The 18,816-nt window shown below is 47.4% G+C and overlaps 1 protein-coding gene across 8 annotated transcripts in view; it reads right to left on the reverse strand.

Annotated features, from left to right (window-relative positions):
* The window catches only part of PDZD2 (PDZ domain containing 2), a 462,407-nt gene that overhangs the window by 98,463 nt on the left and 345,128 nt on the right, over positions 1-18,816 (reverse strand). For 5 of the 8 annotated variants that reach the window (XM_017526821.2, XM_017526822.2, XM_017526827.2 and 2 more), the window contains 2 exons: positions 11,564-11,706; positions 6,103-6,235 (listed from right to left, as the gene is read on the reverse strand). The exons of 1 other annotated variant lie outside the window; for it this stretch is intronic. In XM_017526821.2, the coding sequence (XP_017382310.1) occupies positions 6,103-6,235; positions 11,564-11,706 (276 nt within the window). The remainder of the gene's footprint in view (positions 1-6,102; positions 6,236-11,563; positions 11,707-18,816) is intronic. 2 more of the 8 variants (XM_017526829.2, XM_017526824.2) reach the window with 2 other exon arrangements.

The following is an 18,816-nucleotide window of genomic DNA, read 5'->3' on the forward strand; positions in this document are numbered from 1 at the left end:
TTGTATTTTTAGTAGAGACGGGGTTTCACCATGTTGACCAGGATGGTCTCGATCTCTTGACCTCGTGATCCACCCGCCTCGGCCTCCCAAAGTGCTGGGATTACAGGCAGGAGCCACTGCGCCCGGCAATTATATATTTTTTATATACAAAGTCTCATTCTGTCACCCAGGCTGACTGCAGTGGTGCAATCATAGCTCACCGCAACCTCAAATCTCTGGGCTCAAATGGTCCTCCTGCCTCAGCCTCCTGAGTAGCTGAACTACAGGCATGGCTAATTTAAAAACTTTCTGTGGAGTCAAAGTCTCACTGTGTTGCCCAGGCTGGTCTACAACTCCTGGGCTCAAGCCATTCTGCCTTGGCTTCCCAAAGTGCTGGGATTACAAGAGTGAGTCACCACGCCGGCCCAGGATCCTTTGCTGGCCTCCCCTGGGCTGATTTCAGGATGCTGTCTAAAGCTGTCATCAGCAGGTCAGCTCTTCTAGAGCAGCTTCTGCCCCGCTCTCCAAACTCGTCCCCGTCCGCTCTCCCCACCAACCCACTCTGATGCCATGCTGCCTTCCAAACCCTTCGGACTCTTCCTTGCCCACTGCCTTTTCCGCTGGCAGCTCCCTCTGCTGGGACCACCCTTCCTTTCATGACTGAGGCCCGCGCAGGGAAGGCCTGAATACCTCTCCTTCTGAAAGCCCACCTCAGTCATCTCAGGAGCCACTCCATGTGCTCCTCCTTTCTTCTGTAAAGTCTTTGACTACTGCTCGCTGTGTGTCTAACTCCATGTGTCCATCTCCCCTGCATGTCTGAGAACTGCTCGCACCTAACACCATGTCTGTTCACTGCTATGTCCCCAGCCCTAGCCCAGAGCTCACAAATCCATCATCTCCTCCTCCCTGCTCCTGTGCTCATCTCCCTAGCATACACTCATTAGAAAGAGATTCAATTGGTTCAGCGCAGTGGTTCATGCCTGTAATCCCAGCACTTTGAGAGGCCGAGGTGGGTGGATCACCTGAGGTCAGGAGTTTAAGACCAGCCTGATCAACAGGATGAAACCCTGTCTCTACCTAAAATACAAAAATTAGCTGGGCGTGGTGGCAGGCGCTTGTAATCCCAGCTACTTGGGGGACTGAGGCACAAGAATCCCTTGAACCTGGGAGGCGGAGGTTGCAGTGAGCTCAGACAGTATCACTGCACTCCAGCCTGGGCAACAAGAGTGAAACTCCATCTCAAAAAAAAAAGAAAAGGAAAAAAAAAAAGTGATTAGATTGTTTGTCAAATCAAAATGCCAGATAAAGTCTTTTCAATGAAGGCAGTCCTTGAACAACTCTTTTTTGAGATACAGTCTCGCTCTGTCACCCAGGCTGGACTGCAGTGGCGGGATCTCAGCTCACTGCAGCCTCTGCCTCGCGGGTTCAAGAAAATCTCCTGCCTCAGCGTCCTGGGTATCTGGGATTACAGACACCCACCACCACACCCTGCTCATTTTTATATTTTTAGTAGAAATGGGGTTTCACCACCTTGGCCAGGCTGGTCTCGAACTCCTGTCCTCAGGTGATCCTCCCACCTCAGCCTCCCAAAGTGCTGGGATTACAGGCATGAGCCACCGTACCCAGCCTTGAACAACTTTTAAAGGTCAACAAAAATACATGGAATCAGACTCTATTTATTTATTTATTATTATTTTATAGAGACGGGGGGTGGGTCTTGCTATGCTGACCAGGTTGGTCTTTAACTACTGGCCTCAAGTGGTCCTCTCATCTTGGCCTCCCAAAGTGCTGGGATTACAGGCATGAGCCACCGTACCCAGCCTTGAACAACTTTTAAAGGTCAACAAAAATACATGGAATCAGACTCTATTTATTTATTTATTATTATTTTATAGAGACGGGGGGTGGGTCTTGCTATGCTGACCAGGTTGGTCTTTAACTACTGGCCTCAAGTGGTCCTCTCATCTTGGCCTCCCAAAGTGCTGGGATTACAGGTGTGAGCCACCGCGCCCGACCCCTTGAGATTTCATTTAATCCTTCTAACATCACCCTCAGGAGGTAGTGGCTGATTCTCACTGTACAGAGAAGAAAACTGAGAATGAGGAGAGGTAACAACTTGGTCAGGCCATGCAGCTTTTGGAGGGCTCTGCTTGGCTTAAATCCAGGTTGGACTGCCTCCAGAAAATATGCTGTTTCCTTGCACTTGACTCCATTTTAAAGAAAACGTGTATGTACATGTTGCAAACACATACAGATGTTCCCAGCTGGAAGGACATGCTAGTCACTGCACAGTAAGTACTACTGGTGGTATTAGGAGAATTTCAGCATCATCATCATCTCTGCATTTTGGGGGCTTATCTGCATTTGATATAATACATACATATTACTTGTTAATAAAAACTGAGAGTGAAAAAAAAAAAAGGAAGCAAGAGATCTGTACTGTTACATACTGCTTCCAAGAATATGAAAACTGACTGTATATTTTGAGTTTATTCATTCAATAAAAACTTCCTTAGCTCATACTGTAAGCAACAATATACTTGTGTGGAAACATGAGACACCCCCTCCACAATCAAGTAACTGCTATATTTCCAAAACAATGCCTTAAAGTCTTGCAACAAAGTGACTATTATCCGTAATAACAATAGTTTACATTTTAGTTGTTCTTTACTTTCAGCAAGTCAAAAGCTCTCCCCTCCCTCGAAAGAAAGCTTGTGAATTACTTGCTCTTGTTGGATAAAGAAGAGAAACAGATGTCAAGAGGTGCCTGAAGGCTGCTATCTTTCTCCTCCTAAGTGGATGAGGACCTTGGATGGTGTAGGTGAAGTTTAGGAGCAGCAGGCAGCTGCTGCAGCAGTTTACTGCCTAATCATAAAAATGAAGCTTATCTGAAGAAGTGAAAGGCATCACTCCTCTGAGGCCTGGGTCAGCTTTAGGAGCACAGCTCGGGACACAGGCCCAAGGGCCAATGGATTGAGAACCTGGACGGACCCCCATTCTTTGGCTCTGGAATGCTACTCGGCCCTACAAGGACCCAAGCAAGTGTCCCTAAAAGTCAAAGCAGTCAAAGCCTCTGGTAGGAACACATTATCTTTTTCTAATACCGTTGGCTCTAGCATCCTTTATATTTTATGTGCGTAAAGGCTGCTTGGTGCATGAGAAGCAGCATGAACTGTGAAGTCTGGTGCTCAGGCTAAAGCCTGATTCTGGTTTCTACTGCGGTGTGACCTCAGGGCAAGGAATTCACCACCTGGATGTTTGTTTGTGTGTTTTTGTTTTTTGAGACAGGGTCTTGCTCTGTCACCCAGGCAGCCGTGACCTCCTAAGCTCAAGCAATCTTCTTGCTTCAGCCTCCCAAGTAGCTGGGACTACAGGTGTGTGCTACCATACCTGGCTAAATTTTTTATCTTTGTGTAGAGAAGAGGTCTCACTATTTTGCCCAGGCTGGTTTTGATCTCCTAGGCTCAAGCAATCCTCCTCCCTTGGCCTCCCAAAGTGCTGGGATTACAGGCATGAGCCACCATGCCCAGTCCAGCCACTTGGAACTTAATACCATTCACTGAATAAAAACTAAACGGCCAGGCGCAGTGGCTCATGCCTGTAAACCCAGCACTTTGGGAGGCTGAGGGGGCCGGATCACCTGAGATTGGGAGTTCAAGACCAGCCTGAACAACATGGAGAAACCCCGTCTCTGCTAAAAATACAAAATTAGCCAGGTGTGTGGTGGCACATACCTGTAATCCCAGCTAATCAGGAGGCTGAGGCAGGAGAATCACCTCCACAGGAGGTGGAGGTTGCGGTGAGCCAAGACTGTGCTATTGCAACAAGAGCAGAACTCTGTCTCAAAAAAAAATAATAATAAAATAAAATAAATAATAATAATAAAAAAAAGAACTAAAAGCACCTAGCACCCTATGGGCACCTGGTACATGTAGCGTCCTTTCTTCCTTTAAGTCAATGGGTCGATGCGTCTCACAGAGAGCAGGTACCATCGACGAACTAGTTTTCAAAGCCCTTCATTATTTGCTTTACCCATGAGGGGCCTTTTTTTTTTTTTTTTTTTAAATCTTATGTTTTTTGTGTGTGGATTATGGCTTGACAAAGAAAAGCTATCCCAGGTCAGCTGTGCAAATCAAACAAACTTTCTGTGTGTGTGTGTGTGTGTGTGTGTGTGTGTGTGTGTCCGTCCCAAAGATGCTTTCAAGCTCCCACTATATCTGTAAAAATGGGGAACTGGTTTCTCCTTCTCTTGTAGCATTTCCCTCCTTGTGGAATTCACCAGCTGACAAAGGGAATCTGGGGTTTGTCTGCTGCCCCCTCCCTGGCGAGGGGCTACAGACAGCCCACAGGCAGACACTCTGGGTGAAGACGTGCAGGGAGCACAGTGGACTCAAGAGAAGGCCCCAGGGTGTCCTCTGGTATCTCTAGGAGGGGAGGAAGGACCCTATGAATGGACGGTGGTCCTACGCCTACCCCAGGGACTCAGACGCCCATTCTTCCTGCCAAGTCTTCACCACAGCTCTGTAGATAGATTCTCTTTGGAAGTCTGAGAGTCTAGGTCAAGGACTTGGGGTAAAAGTTATAAGGAAAGGGAAGCAGATTTTTTTTTTGGATAGCTCAAAATGTTCTTCAAATCTATTTGTTCAATATTCCAAAAATCAGCAATCAATCTTGCAATTCAAGGGGGAAAATACAAAGAAGCCTATCACGCCAGGTTTGAAATAACAGCAGAGATCATGGAAAAAGGATTATCCATATTAGCGTGAGCGTCATGCAGCAAAGGGCTAAGCGGGTGTGGCCTTGTCGCGTCCTTCCCGGCTGGAATTGCAACAAAGCCTCATGGCTCCACTGCACCAGCTCCTCGGCCTCGCAGACTCTGCCCGAGTCTCATCAACGGTACGTTAGCCCACAGCTCAGACACACAAGAGGCCAACGCCTCCTCTTTCTCACCACGGCTGTGAAGTCCTGCAGACTTTAGCCAGCGCTTTAAGAAGCAGATGCTGGCACCCAGAACTGGGCACTAAATGAAGGCACTGTAGGGTGGGAGTGATAGAAGCTCTGGCCTGCCTGGGGCCTCAGGACATGTGGAGGACCCATGAGAAGAGGCAGCAGGGAGACAGGGGACAGACACCGGGCTGGGCGTTAGGGCCCAGGTCCTGGTGCAGCTGATGGCATCATGGCCTCTGTGAGACAGCAGGAGTCACGGAAGCTCTTGCCCACTATCTCATTTGTAAATTGTCTAGGCAAACAGGACTCACAACGCTTCCTCCAGCGCCAACACTCAGAGGCCACAAGTGAGAGCAGAAGCCACGCCTGCCCTTGGCACCCCTGAGGCTCTCTCAGCTGTCCAGGCTTCCACGCCTCCTCTGCAGCTCCTCCTGGAAGAGCTGCTGCTCTCTCCACGTTGTCCTTCCTTCCATCTACCATTCTTACCTTTTCTTCAGTTATGTTCTTTCCTTTCCATCCCCTATCACAGTGGTCCCCAACTTTTTGGTACCAAAAACCAGTTTCATGGAAGACAATTTTTCCAAGGATGAGGGCAGTGAGGAGGATGGTTCTGGGATGAAACTGTCCCACCTCAGATCATCACACATTAGATTCCCATAAAGAGTGCGCAACCTAGATCCGTCACGTGTGCAGTTCACGATAGGGCTCGTGCTCCTATGAGAATCCAGTGCCATTGCTGAGCTGACGGGAGGCAGAGCCCACTCACCTGCCACTCACCTCCTGCTGCGCAGCCCAGTTCCTAACAGGCCACAGACCAGTACCCACCAACAGCCCATGGGTTGCATGTGCCCTAACAAATGCCTACAAAAACTCTTAAGGAAAGCCAAGTAACTAACTGCACTTTACCTAAGGGTCTCTGCATAGCACTGCCCTGTAGAAGCACGGCTGTTTCAATGGCCCAAGGTAAACGTGTGTGTGTGTGTGTGTGTGTGTGTGTGTGTGTGTGTAAGGTAAACGTGTGTGTGTGTGTGTGTGTGTGTGTGTGTGTGTATGAGAGAGAGAGTGAGCGCACGAGCGCGCGCGCGCCAGAGAGAGAGAGAGAGAGATGGGAGGCGGGGCTCAACCCCAACTCACCACTGCCACAGTTACGAGTACCAAAAAACAAACAGGACCTACCTTGCTGGCTACCACCAGCTGCACCATTCCCGTGGCGGAGCGAAGAATGGCCACCGCTTCCTCGTGGGAGAGCCCAACCAGTAAATGACCATTGATTACCAGCAGCTCATCTCCTAAGGACAGCCTGCCATCCCTGAGGAAACGGAGATGGGAAAAAAATCCCTTGTCAAGACATTCTGGCCTGAGAAGGGCCATTTGCTAGAGCTACTGAGGGTTGTGAGAAGGGACAGTCAAGACTGGGCTAAGGAGGACACTGTGATGGCCAGAGGCAGTTTGAGTGGGATTGCTTTATTCTTGGTGTCCAGATTCCCATCAGAGGAGTGAAAGCCTCCATGATTTCAGGCAGTGGCTCATTAATATGCAAAGTGAGGTCACCACCCTACCTGGCATCAATGTCACTGAAACTCCCATCGAGGTGGAGATGGTGATAGAGGAACCAAGACCACAAGGCTTTAGGACAGCCGAGTCATTCTTTTCTTAATCTGACCTGTCATCCTGCCCTGATACAGAGTCACTGAGCTAAGCTCAGAAAGAGTAGAGGTATCCCAAGCCCGCCTGCATTTCTTTTCTAATGTACTGCCTTCCTCTCTGCCCAGGTGGCGCGACCCTGACCAGATGTCCTCTGGGGCACCTGTGGTTTGCTACATGTGTCTGTGTCTCCTAATGGAGCTACAGGTCCTTGAGAATCAAGTCTCTCACTCTCCTCAGCACCTTGTTCTTTTTCTTTCTTTCTTTTTAAATATATATTTTCTTTTTTGTTTGTTTTTGAGACAGAGTCCTTCTCTGTCATCCAGGCTGGAGTGGAGTGGCGTGATCCTGGCTGACTGCAGCCTGGAACTCCTGGGTTCAAGTGATCCTCCTGCCTCAGTCTTGTAGCTGAGTACTACAAGTACTACTTGTAGTAGTACTCATAGCTGAGTACTACAAGCTGGGACTACAAATATGTGCCACCAGGCCTGGCTTCAGCTCCTTTTTCATCCCTGAGTCTCTACAGCCAAGCTTCAAATGCAGAAGGATGAATTAAAAAAAAGAAAAGAAAAGAAAGGAAAAGAATAAACTGCCTGAAATGCTACCGCTGCAGGTATCAGACCCGGGCGACAAACATGGTGTACAAACATTTTGTTTCCTTCCTTAATTACATTATGGCTGACTGGGCTTTCTTCCCTCTGGCAGGAGACTCAGCTGTCACGGGGACTGCCTCCCCCAGGGTGGGTCAGGGCTCTGCATGGCGATCGTGCCGGAGCACTGGGCAGGCCCCTTTGATCGTGGCGAGTACACAGTCCTGTGGACTCCAACAGAGCCTCCAGGGGTCTGATCTCCCATGATCCCAAAGGAGCCAGAGAAGGCTGAACGGGATAGGAAAGCTGGTGAGGCAGAGAGACCTCAAGCTTTAGATCCGACCATACCCTCTAGATCAAGCTTGGCCAACCCACAGCATGCATGCAGCCCAGGACGGCTTTGAATGTGGCCCAACACAAACATGTAAACTTTCTTAAAACATGAGATTTTTTTTTTTAAAAAGCTTATCAGCTATCGTTAGTGTTAAGGGTTGTTTATGTGTAGCCCAAGGCAATTCTTCTTCTTCCAGTGTGGCCCAGGGAAGTCAAAAGACTGGATGCCCCTGTTTTAAAGGCTCACCTCAGCACCCAGGGTGCTGCCATAAAACGCATGCATGTCCCCAACACGCCCAGAAACTCCGTTTCTCTCCAATCTGCAGGCTCTCTCCTTGCTTTCCTTCCATGAATCAACTGACTTCTCTCCTTCCATCCTTACCTCCGCTTTCCTGCCTTCAACAGCCTTTCTCTCACTTTCTGTCTCCTTCCTCTAGGACATGCGCCCCTGTCTTTTCTATGAATTTAGGCTTTAACAGAAGACAGGAGGCAAGAGAGACTTCTGCTAGTCCTTCAAAAATCGGTGAAACAGAAATGCTGAGGGCCCCGCGAGCTGCTTGGAATGGTGGGAGAAGGGGAACAGGAAAACCACAGAAGAAACGAACTGGAGTCTCAGGAGTTGTGTGGGTGGGCCACTCAGGAGCTGCTTCCTATGGGAGGAGAGGGATTCAGGAATCAAGAATGCAATGGACCAGTGTCCTGAGGTTCCTTATCCAGAACACCACCAAGACCATTCCTATCCCTTGGGAGGCCAAGGCGGGTGGATCACAAGGTCAGGAGTTCGAGACCAGCCTGGCCAACGTAGTGAAACCCCGTCTCTACTAAAAATACAAAAATTAGCTGGGCATAGTGGCATGTGCCTGTAGCCCCAGCTACTCAGGAGGCAGAGACAGGAGAATCGCTTGAACTCAGGAGGTGGAGGTTGTGGTGAGCCGAGATCACACCACTGCCCTCCAGAATGGGTGACAGAGTGACATTCCATTTCAAAAAAAAATCCTCATCCCTTTTCCTATTTCCCTCTTTCATATCTCTCATCTCCTGTTATTAACTAAAATGCCCCACTTGTGAATCATACACTTCAGAGGCTCAAAGAGACACACACACAACTCCAGGCTAAGAATGAAAAGAAAATGATGAGACCCATCAGACATGGCTCAGAGAGAAAACAGACAAGATCAGTTCCATGTAAGTTTAACTCTGGGCACAGGAATTTCCTTGCTAAAGACAGACTGGAACTTAAGACCTAGAATTAATGGGTAAGTGTCTATCTGACAGGAGCTCCTTAACGCACATGCCATTTTGGAAGCTTAACAATGCTGTTTGGCGTAAAAACCACCTAAGGTCTTAATTCATCGGCAATTACTACCACCCAGACAACTAACAATTGCAGTTCATCTTATCTCTACTCTAGTTATTAGCATCCTATTCTGTAATAAGAGAACTGCTGGTTTGTGCCCAGTTTTCCACTCTTCAGAGTAACTACCTCCAGCTCCTTCAACTGTACCTCAAGTGATATCCTTGTGTCCCCTCTCAAGCTTCGGCAGACCAGTACCAGTCTGGTTTGCCACAACCCTCTTAGAATCAGGGTACCTGAGTTGAACACCAAGTTCCAGACTAGATACAAGATGATCACCTCGCTCATCAACAAAACTCTCCCTTTATACACCTACTATATATGTGTGGGCATACAACATACATACACGCCCCACCAGGCCTTGCAAATAGTAAACACCCAATGGTGCATGGAAGCAATTAGCTAGCAGTCAAGAGCCTGCCTGACATCTTGGGATAGCTACATCCTTCTTACTCAAAATAAACTGTTTTGCACGTGCTCTAGCGAAACACTGTTACTCTTCCTACTTCAGATCATTGCTCAGATTAAAAAATAAGTTTTTGTTTGTTTTTTTTGAGACCGAGTCTCTTGCTCTGTCACTCAGGTTGTAGTACACTGGCACAGTGATGGCTCATTGCAGCTTCGATCTCCCAGGCTCAAGTGATCCTCCCACCTCAGCCTCCTGAGTAGCTAGGACTACAGGAGTGTGCCACCATGACAAGCTTTTTTTTTTTTTTTTTAATTGAGATGAAGTATCGCTTTGTTGCCCAGGATGGAGGTCAGTGGCGTGATCTCAGCTCACTGCAACCTCCGCCGCCCGGGTTCAAGCCATTCTTGTGCCTCAGCCTCCCAAGGAGCTAGGACTACAGGTGTGTGTCACTACAACTGGCTAATTTCTTTGTATTTTTAGTAGAGGCAGGGTTTCACAACATTGGCCAGGCTGGTCTCAAACTCCTGACCTCAGGTGATCTGCCTCGGCCTCCCAAAGTGCTGGGATTTCAGGCGTGCCTGGCTGCTATCTTGTTTGTTTTGTTTGTAAAGGCCAGGTCTCACCATGTTGCCCAGGCTGGTTTTTATTTTTATATATTTATTAATAATAATAATTTTTTGTTTGTTTGTTTTTTGTTTTTTTTGAGACAGAGTTTCACTCATGTTACCTAGGCTGGAGTGCAATGGCGCGATCTCGGCTCACCGCAACCTCCGCCTCCTGGGTTCAGGCAATTCTCCTGCCTCAGCCTCCTGAGTAGCTGGGATTACAGGCACGTGCCACCATGCCCAGCTAATTTTTTGTATTTTTAGTAGAGACGGGGTTTCACCATGTTGACCAGGATGGTCTCGATCTCTTGACCTCGTGATCCACCCGCCTCGGCCTCCCAAAGTGCTGGGATTACAGGCGTGAGCCACCGCGCCCGGCCCAATAATAATTATTATTATTTTATTCTTCAACATGGAAAGGAGAACATTTTTTTTTTTTTTTTTTTTTTTTTTTGAGACGGGGTCTTGCTCTGTCACCCAGACTGGAGTGCAATGGCACGATCTCGGCTCACTGCAACCTCCACTTCCCAGGTTAAAGCAATTCTCCTGCCTCAGCCTCCCAAGTAGTTAGGATTGCAGGTGCCCACCAGCACCCCTGGCTAATTTTTGTATTTTTAGTAGAGACAAGGTTTCGCCATGTTGGTCAGGCTGGTCTTGAACTCCTGACCTCAGGTGATCCGCCTGCCTTGGGCTCCCAAAGTGCTGGGATTACAGGTGTGAGCCACCATGCCTGGCCCTTTTTTATTTTTTACTTTTAGTCTTTGAGATGGAGTCTTGCTCTATGACCCAGGCTGGAGTGCAATGGCACGATCTCAGCTCATTGCAACCTCTGCCTCCCAGGTTCAAGTGATACTCTTGCGTTCAACCTGCTGGGATTACAGGTGTGTGTCACCACACCAGGCTAATTTTTATATTTTTAGTAGTGGTGGGGTTTCACTATGTTGGCCAGGCTAGTCTTGAACTCCCGACCTCAGGTGATCCACCCATCTCAGCCTCCCAAAGTGCTGGGAATATAGGCATGCACCACTGCACCCGGCCAAGCTGGTCTTAAACTCCTGGGCTCAAGCAGTTCTCCTGCTTTGGCCTCCCAGAATGTTGGGATTACAGGCATGAGTTACCACACCTGGCCTACAAAAGAAATTTTGAGGTATGAATTGTTTCCAGATTACAAGGAGAAAAATTCATATTTACTAAATTTCCTTTCCATATCTGTGTGACAGAGATCTATGTATCTGAGTGTGCCTGAAATCCTGATAGACCTGACAGGCGAAGCCCCTAAGCATGAATTGTGATCACACTGAAAACCAGTCACTTCCCTGGTCATTAGTCAAGTCATATGGGAGTTAAGGTCTTAGGAATGTGGTGTTCTACTCAGCAGCATATTCTCAGTAAGTAGCGTCATATCGTCTCAGCAAGTTAGGATACATAACATTCACTTGAAACTAAAACTGGACTATAAAGAGAGTCAATCTCTCCTTCTTGTTTTAGAAGATCCTGCAATATCCGTTGCAATTAGCCACTTCCTGTGCTCAGAGGTGTGTTCAATTAGAACCACTCTTGCCCGGTTTCCTTCTGTGCGCCAGCATAATCCTTATGAACTGTAATTACCAGGGCTTTGAACAAGTGGAAGGGCACCTGTACCAGCGGGGAGGGGGGAGGGAGGGAGAGGAGGTGGAGAGATGGGGGGGAGTTATCTAGTCACCTGTGAGCGGCACCTCCTTCCTTCACTTGAGTGACAACGATAGCGTGAGGTGAGCGCTTTGATCCTCGGCCTCCACTAACCTGAATTCCCAGCCCATCCGATTCTTTGAGCAGCTCCATCTTCCATATTCGGCCAACTTCCTCCTTGGAAGAAAAAGTGAGCACACCGTGAAGGACGCTGACAGACACACGGCACTGACACAGGAGAACGGAGCTGTCACGTCTGGCCAAATGTCCATCACTTGTCAACAGGTATCATAGATTAACACAGGAGAAAAGAATCTGGTGGACTGGATCCAAGTCTCTGGCTGGCAGTGCTGTCCAACAGAACTTTCTGTGTGATCACGGAAATGTATTATATTTGAGCCATCCAATATGGGGCCACCAGCCACATGTGGCTACTAAGTGCCTGCAATGTGGCTAGTGGCAACTGGGGACCTGAATTTTTTTTTTTTTTTGAGACGGAATCTCACCTGTCAGCAGGCTGGGGTACAGTGGTGAGATCTCAGGTCACTGCAACCTCCACCTCCTGGGTTCAAGCAATTCTCCTGCCTTTGCCTCCTGAGGAGCTGAACTGTTAATTGAATGGAATTCTAATTAAATTTCAGTAGCCACCTGTACTCCAGCCTGGGTGACAAAGTGAGACTCCACCACCAAAAAAACAAACAAACAAAAAACAAACAAACAACAACCAAAACCACCACATTGAATCAAATCTTAAGCTTTCTTAAAACATACAAATGAGATGTTTGGTAGAGAAACCACAACAGAAAATTGATGAATCTGATACCCACTGCCATAGACACTGGTCTGCACATTCCCTAAATACATTTTTAAAATGCTTCAACCTCTTTTTAAAAATCTTCTTAAAAAACAAACAAACAAAAAAAAAACAAACAAAAAAAAAACTGAGCTGGGTGCAGTGGCTCATGCCTGTAATCCCAGCACTATGGGAGACCAAGGAGGGCAGATCACCAGAGGTCATGAGTTCAAGACCAGCCTGTCCAACATGATGAAACCCCATCTGTGCTAAATATACAAAATTAGCCAGGCGTGGAGGTGCATGCCCCTAATCCCAGCTACTTGGGAGGCTAAGGCAGGATAATCGCTTGAACTTGAGCGGTGGAGGCTGCAGTGAGCTGAGATCCAACCACTGCACTCCATCCTGGGTGACAGAGACTTCAACCCCCACAGAAAGAAACAAACAAAACACAAAAAAAAACAAAACAAAAAAACGCGACTAATCAATGTCTCTAAGCTATCTGATTTCTGATAGCCTTTCTACCTTATTTCTCCTCCACTTGTCTCCTGATTTCACTCCAAGGACACACACATATGCTCACTGCAAAACTGTTGACTTCACCCAAGTCCTTAGCAATTCAGAGAAACGAAAGCAAAACCTTCCAAAGTGATTTACTTTGAGGTCTCACTTCAGACTCACCCCTGCAGCTCTTTGTAGCTCTAGTTATACGGGCCTGGGTCACAAGACATTCCTCAACATATGAAACCAAAGCCATCTGCTTTTAACATCCATCATGAAAAGTCCCATGGAACCATTAAGGTCCAACATGGACAAAGCCACCATCTCCCTAGAAATAGGCAACCTGCCTGCTCAAGCTGCTTGCAAAGGGGAAAGAATGTGAGGCATTTAGAAAATCTGAAATACACAGTCAGAAACTGAAAGGAAACTTTTTATGCAGTAGTAAAAAAAAAAAAAAAATACCAGATGTTGCACGGTCACTGATGTGCAGCAACAGGGATGTCTGGGGAAATTATTAGCAGATACAGACCTGGTGGATCCCACACTCTTTCGGGTACCACACTGTTCAGTGGGGCTCTGCTATCCCAGGAACAGATACTGGTGCCAACTGCCTTCTCCATCCACTGACCACAGTCAAATGAAGCCTGTCTGGCCAAATGTAACTTCAGGAGTCACTGGCTTACCACAGTAGTTCATGAACTTGTCAACGATCTCTATTTCATCCAATCACCTCATTTTGGACTCCAGAGTTTTTGGTTTGCTGCCTCTGACCTCTGGAACACCTTTCTCTTCCCCATTCAGAAACATCCTGCCTAGCCTTCGAAGTCTCTTATTGCTCTTCTACTTCCAAAAAGTCATCCTTGAGGATCAGTACAATCGCCAAGATGGCAACATTCAACACTTACAGTGCACGAGGCCCTGTGGCCCAGCGGATACCACTGAAAAGAACAGAATCAGGGTGTGCTGACGATATGGTCCTGGCCTGCTGGGCCCCCACGCCGGCACAGGGAACAGCCTTGTGACTGCCTCACAGCATGCCGGAGAGTAGGATGGCGGCTGGTTTTTCCCATGGAAGATATGCTTTGGCTGCTGGGGTCTAGAAGATAAGAGAGTGTTTCTTCCTGCCCCGGGACAGAAAAGCTGTGGACTTCTTTCCCAAGAGCATCAGGGACCATGATGGAGCCCAGAAATAAGACAATCCATTTGGATTTTAGCCCAAATTAGTAAAAACCTATTTGCCAGTCACGGTGGCTCATGCCTGTAGTCCCAGCACTTTCGGAGGCCGAGGCGGGCAGACCACGAGGTCAGGAGATCGAGACCAGCCTGGCCAACATAGTGAAACCCTGTCTCTACTAAAAATAAAAAAAAAAAATTAGCCAGGCGTGGTGTGGGCACCTGTAATCGCAGCTACTTGGGAGGTGGAGGCAGGAGAATCACTTGAACCTGGGAGGCGGAGGTTGTAGAAGATCACACCTTTGGACTCCAGCATGGGCGACAGTGTGAGACTCCGTCTCAAAAAAACAAACAAAAAACCCCCAAAAAACCCTGTCCATCCTCCTTACTAGTATACACCATCATTCTTTTCCTCTTTTACCCTCCTCTTTGTTAAACAAAACATATATGTGTGGTTAACAGAGGACATGACAATACTAGGTACATTCCTTTCCAATTTTTAAATGCTTTTAGGAGTAGGACTTGTGACAAGAAACGTGCAAAACTATGTTCATGGGAAAAGAATGTCAGCTCAAAGCATATAACACTTAGAAGAGCTCAAGACACTTTCTATCAAGAGCACCCACATATCCACTCCACTTGCCTGCCCCAGACCCAAACCACAAAACTCATTAAAAACAAAGTCATGCAAAACACATTAACTAATAAAATTGGCTTCAGAGGGCGAAAATCACCAATCTGTAATAGGGCTCCCAACTACACTAGTCAAGAAACAGTTTCTGTAACGCAATTTTTTTTTTCCAAATTGAAAGTAGGAAATAGGAAGGGAGTGTCCAAAGAAATTAATGCAAGTTGCCTTGCCTTGGAATTTCTGATCATCTAATGAGGGAGTTCAGAGGACTAAAAAGGAAGATACAAGCAGCAAGAAATAGATGTTAGCAGTTGAGGCTTTTTGTTTGTTTGTTTTTTAAGACAGAGTCTTGGTCTGTCACCTAGGCTGGAGTGCAGTGGTACAATCTCAACTCACTACAACCTCTGCCTTCTGGGTTCAGGTGATTCTCCTGCTTCAGCCTCCCAAGCAGCTGGGATTACAGCCATGCACTCCCACATCCATCCAGCTAATTTTTGTATAATTAGTAGAGACGGGGTTTTACCACATTGACCAGGCTGGTCTCGAACTCCTAACCACTGGTGATCCTGCTGCGTCGGCCTCCCAAAGTGCTGGCATTACAGGCATGAACCACCATGCCCAGCTCATTAGCAGTTTTAACCATACAATTATCAGGGGTTTTTTTTTCTTTTTTTTGAAATGGAGTTTCAGTCTTGTTGCCCAGGCTGGAGTACAATGGCATGATCTTGGCTCACTATAACCTCCGCCTCCCAGGTTCGAGTGATTCTCCTGCGTCAGCCTCCCAAGTAACTGGGACTACAGGCGTGTACCACCATGCCTGGCTAATTTTGTATTTTGAGTAGAGAGGGGAATTTCACCATGTTGGTCAGGCTGGTCTTGCACTCCTGACCTCAAGTGATTCACCTGCCTTGGCCTCCCAAAGTGCTGGGATTACAGGCGTGAGCCACTGTGCCTGGCCCACAATTGTCAGTTTTATATGTATCTGCCTACAGCAACATTCAGTAAAAAATAAAATCAGTGTCTGACATTGATTAGGCTAAAACTGGTACTGGCCAAAAGCCAACAGGCTAACTTAAATGTAACGGTATTAAGGATATTTCCAACTGCCTCCTTAACAATTCCACTTGGGTATCTGATATATTCCTTAGTACAACCAAAACTGGACTTTTTCCCTCTCTTACTTCTAGCTTTTCCATCTCAATGAAAACAGCACTATCTTCTACTCATGATAAAGATGATCCACAAGCCAAAAGCCTTTGAGGTATCTTTGATTCCTTCTGTTTCATCTCCCACATCTGAACCATATGAGCAGGATCTATAGAGTCTAGTTCCAAAACAGATCTCATATCCACCAACTGCAGCTCATCTGCCCCCTCCCTTACCTCTCCCTTGTCAAAGTGACCAGCATCTTTAGCTTGAGTGACCACAATAGCCTCAAGTTTGGTCTCCCTTTTAATTTTTCACCGCCTACAATCCATTATTCCCCATCAAACATCCGACGAGAATGTTTAAAAAACATAGGCTGCAGGACAGGTGTGGTGGCTCACGCCTGTAATCCTAGCTTTGGGAGGCTGAGGTGGGTGGATCATGAAGTCAGGAGTTCGAGACCAGCCTGGCCAAGATGGTGAAACCCCATCTCTACTAAAAAAAAAATACAAAAATTGCCAGGCGCAGTGGCTCATGCCTGTATTTCAAGCACTTTGGGAGGCTGAGGCGGTGGATCACAAGGTCAGGAGTTTGAGCCTGCCCAACATGGTGAAACCCTGTCTACTAAAAATACAAAAAGTAGCTGGGCATGGTGGTGCATGCCTATAGTCCCAGCTACTCAGGAGGTTGAGGCAGAAGAATTGCTTGAACCTGGGAGGCTGGAGGTTGCAGTGAGCTGAGATGGTGCCACTGCACTCCAGCCTAGGTGACAGAGTGAGACTCTGTCTCAAGAAAAAAAACAAATACAAAAATTAGCCGGGTGTGGTGGTGGGCACCTGTAATCCCAGCTACTCGGGAGGCTGAGGCAGGAGAATCGCTTGAACCCAGGAGGTGGAGGTTGCAGTGAGATGGTGCCACTGCATTCTAGCCTGGGTGACTGAGCAAGACTCCATCTAAAAAACAAAACAAAACAAAAAAAACCACAGGCTGTGTTGCGCTCAGCATAAGCCCTCCAACAGCTTCCACTGGACCGACAATAAGGTTCAAAGTCCAAGGTGGCAGGCACGAACCTCTGTCAGCAGCCCTGCCCATACCTCCTGAATGGTCTCCTGGTGCCCGCTCTTTTTTCCTGGAACACTCTATTGCTCCTGCCTGAGGGCAGCTGCTTTTGCTGGTTCTTCCCTGGGAACACTGCCCCAGACTGTGTAGGCTGCCCTTTTCTGACACCCAATCCTCAGCTCAAACATCGCCTCTGTACTGAGATCTTCCTGCTCCGACATCCAACATCGACAAGGCCCCTGCCCATGGCACTGCCCGACCAGCTTTCACTTCATTCTGTTTTATTTCATTTACTCGTCACCATCTGACGCTGTGATTCGTTTATTTGCTGATTTCTCGTTTGTGGTATGCTATCAAGGCTGTGAGATAGGAACCTCATACGTCTTGTTTACCAACCAGTTCTCTAGCAATGAGAATGGTGTCTACCACATAATAATGATAGTCCATAAATAGCACCAAATGAACAGATATAGAATGTTTATCCACTAATCCTACAGTTCAATGACAGTCATTGTGACTGAGGTTAAGAAGCTCACACAGATGGGAGATCTGCTTGTCAGTGTTCAATGTGTGAACGCTGGTCCAACCGGAGAGACGGAGTTCTGCAACAGACTCTGTCTAGACAGATGGTTTGGCCATTTGTTTTCTTTTACATTAGCTTAAAGGGCAACAAGACTTTGTCAGCCTGTTGAGAAGAAGCCAAACCCTGAAAAACTGGATGCTATGGACTACTGCACTAATGTTGTTGGAGTGTTACCCTTTCCTGTAAACTGCCAATTACTGTGTGAGTTCACACAAGCATCCCTTCACTAAAGCCAGCGAAGGGATTTGTTTACCAGAACAGGAGCGGTGCATTAAAGGGAGCTATCTCACAGTATTTAAATGACCTCATTACTGCTAGAACCAAAAATAAAACTTTACAACAGCATCTTTGCCCCAAATGTGAGAAGACACAATCCAACCAGAATCGAGCTGCAGTCAGTGCTCTGGCTCTAGTTGCAAACCTTTTCTGAAACCGTTTGCTTCCCCTTCTTATTTGGAATGATCAGTAAGACATATGTGATCATAATGTCAGAGCTGGAAGTCCCTTAGTCATCAGACCAAAATGTTCGGCTTATAGGTGAGAAAACAGAAGCCCAGAGAAAGGCCATGGCAGCCTGAAGACCACAGTGCTGGGGATGGCAGGTCTGAGGCAGAAACTCTGGGTCCCATCTCCCAGGGCCAGTACTCTTGGGGCCTTGATTAATAGCTACAGAGCGCCTACAGGTGCAAGGCACTGAGCTAAGACTGGAAATAAAGACAAAGAAGGCCCCGCCCTGCACTATTCACAATAGCAAAGATACAGAATCAACCTAAGTGTCTGTCAATGGCTGGCTGGATAAAGAAAATGTGCTACGCATCAGGCTAGGTCCGGTGGCTCATGCCTGTGATCCAGCACTTTGGGAGGTCGAAGTGGGTGAATCACTTGAGGTTAGGAGTTTGAGGCCAGACCAGGCAACATGGTGAAATCCCATCTCTACTAAAAATACAAAAAATTAGCTGGGCGTGGTGGCGTGTGCCTGTAATCCCAGCTACTTGGGAGACTGAGGCAGGGGCATCACTTGAACCTGGGAGGTGGAGGTTGCAGTGAGCCAAGATCACACCACCGCACTCCAGCCTGGGTGACAGAGTGAGATTTCATCTGAAACAAGAAAGAAAATGTGTTGCTGGGTGTGGTGGCTCACACCTGTAACCCCAGCACTTTGGGAGGCCGAGGTGGGCAGATCATGAGATCAGGAGATCGAGACCATCCTGGCCAACAAAGTGAAACCCCATCTCTACTAAAAATACAAAAAAAATTAGCTGGGCGTGATGGCGGACGCCAGTAGTCCCAGCTACTTGGGAGGCTGAGGCAGGAGAATTGCGTGAGCCCAGGAAGCGGAGATTGAAGCAAGCTGAGATTGTGTCACTGCACTACAGACTGGGCGACAGTGTGAGACTGTCT

The sequence above is a fragment of the Cebus imitator genome, unplaced genomic scaffold, assembly GCF_001604975.1.
Source record: "Cebus imitator isolate Cc_AM_T3 unplaced genomic scaffold, Cebus_imitator-1.0 Scaffold44, whole genome shotgun sequence".
NCBI classification, from domain to species: Eukaryota; Metazoa; Chordata; class Mammalia; order Primates; family Cebidae; genus Cebus; species Cebus imitator.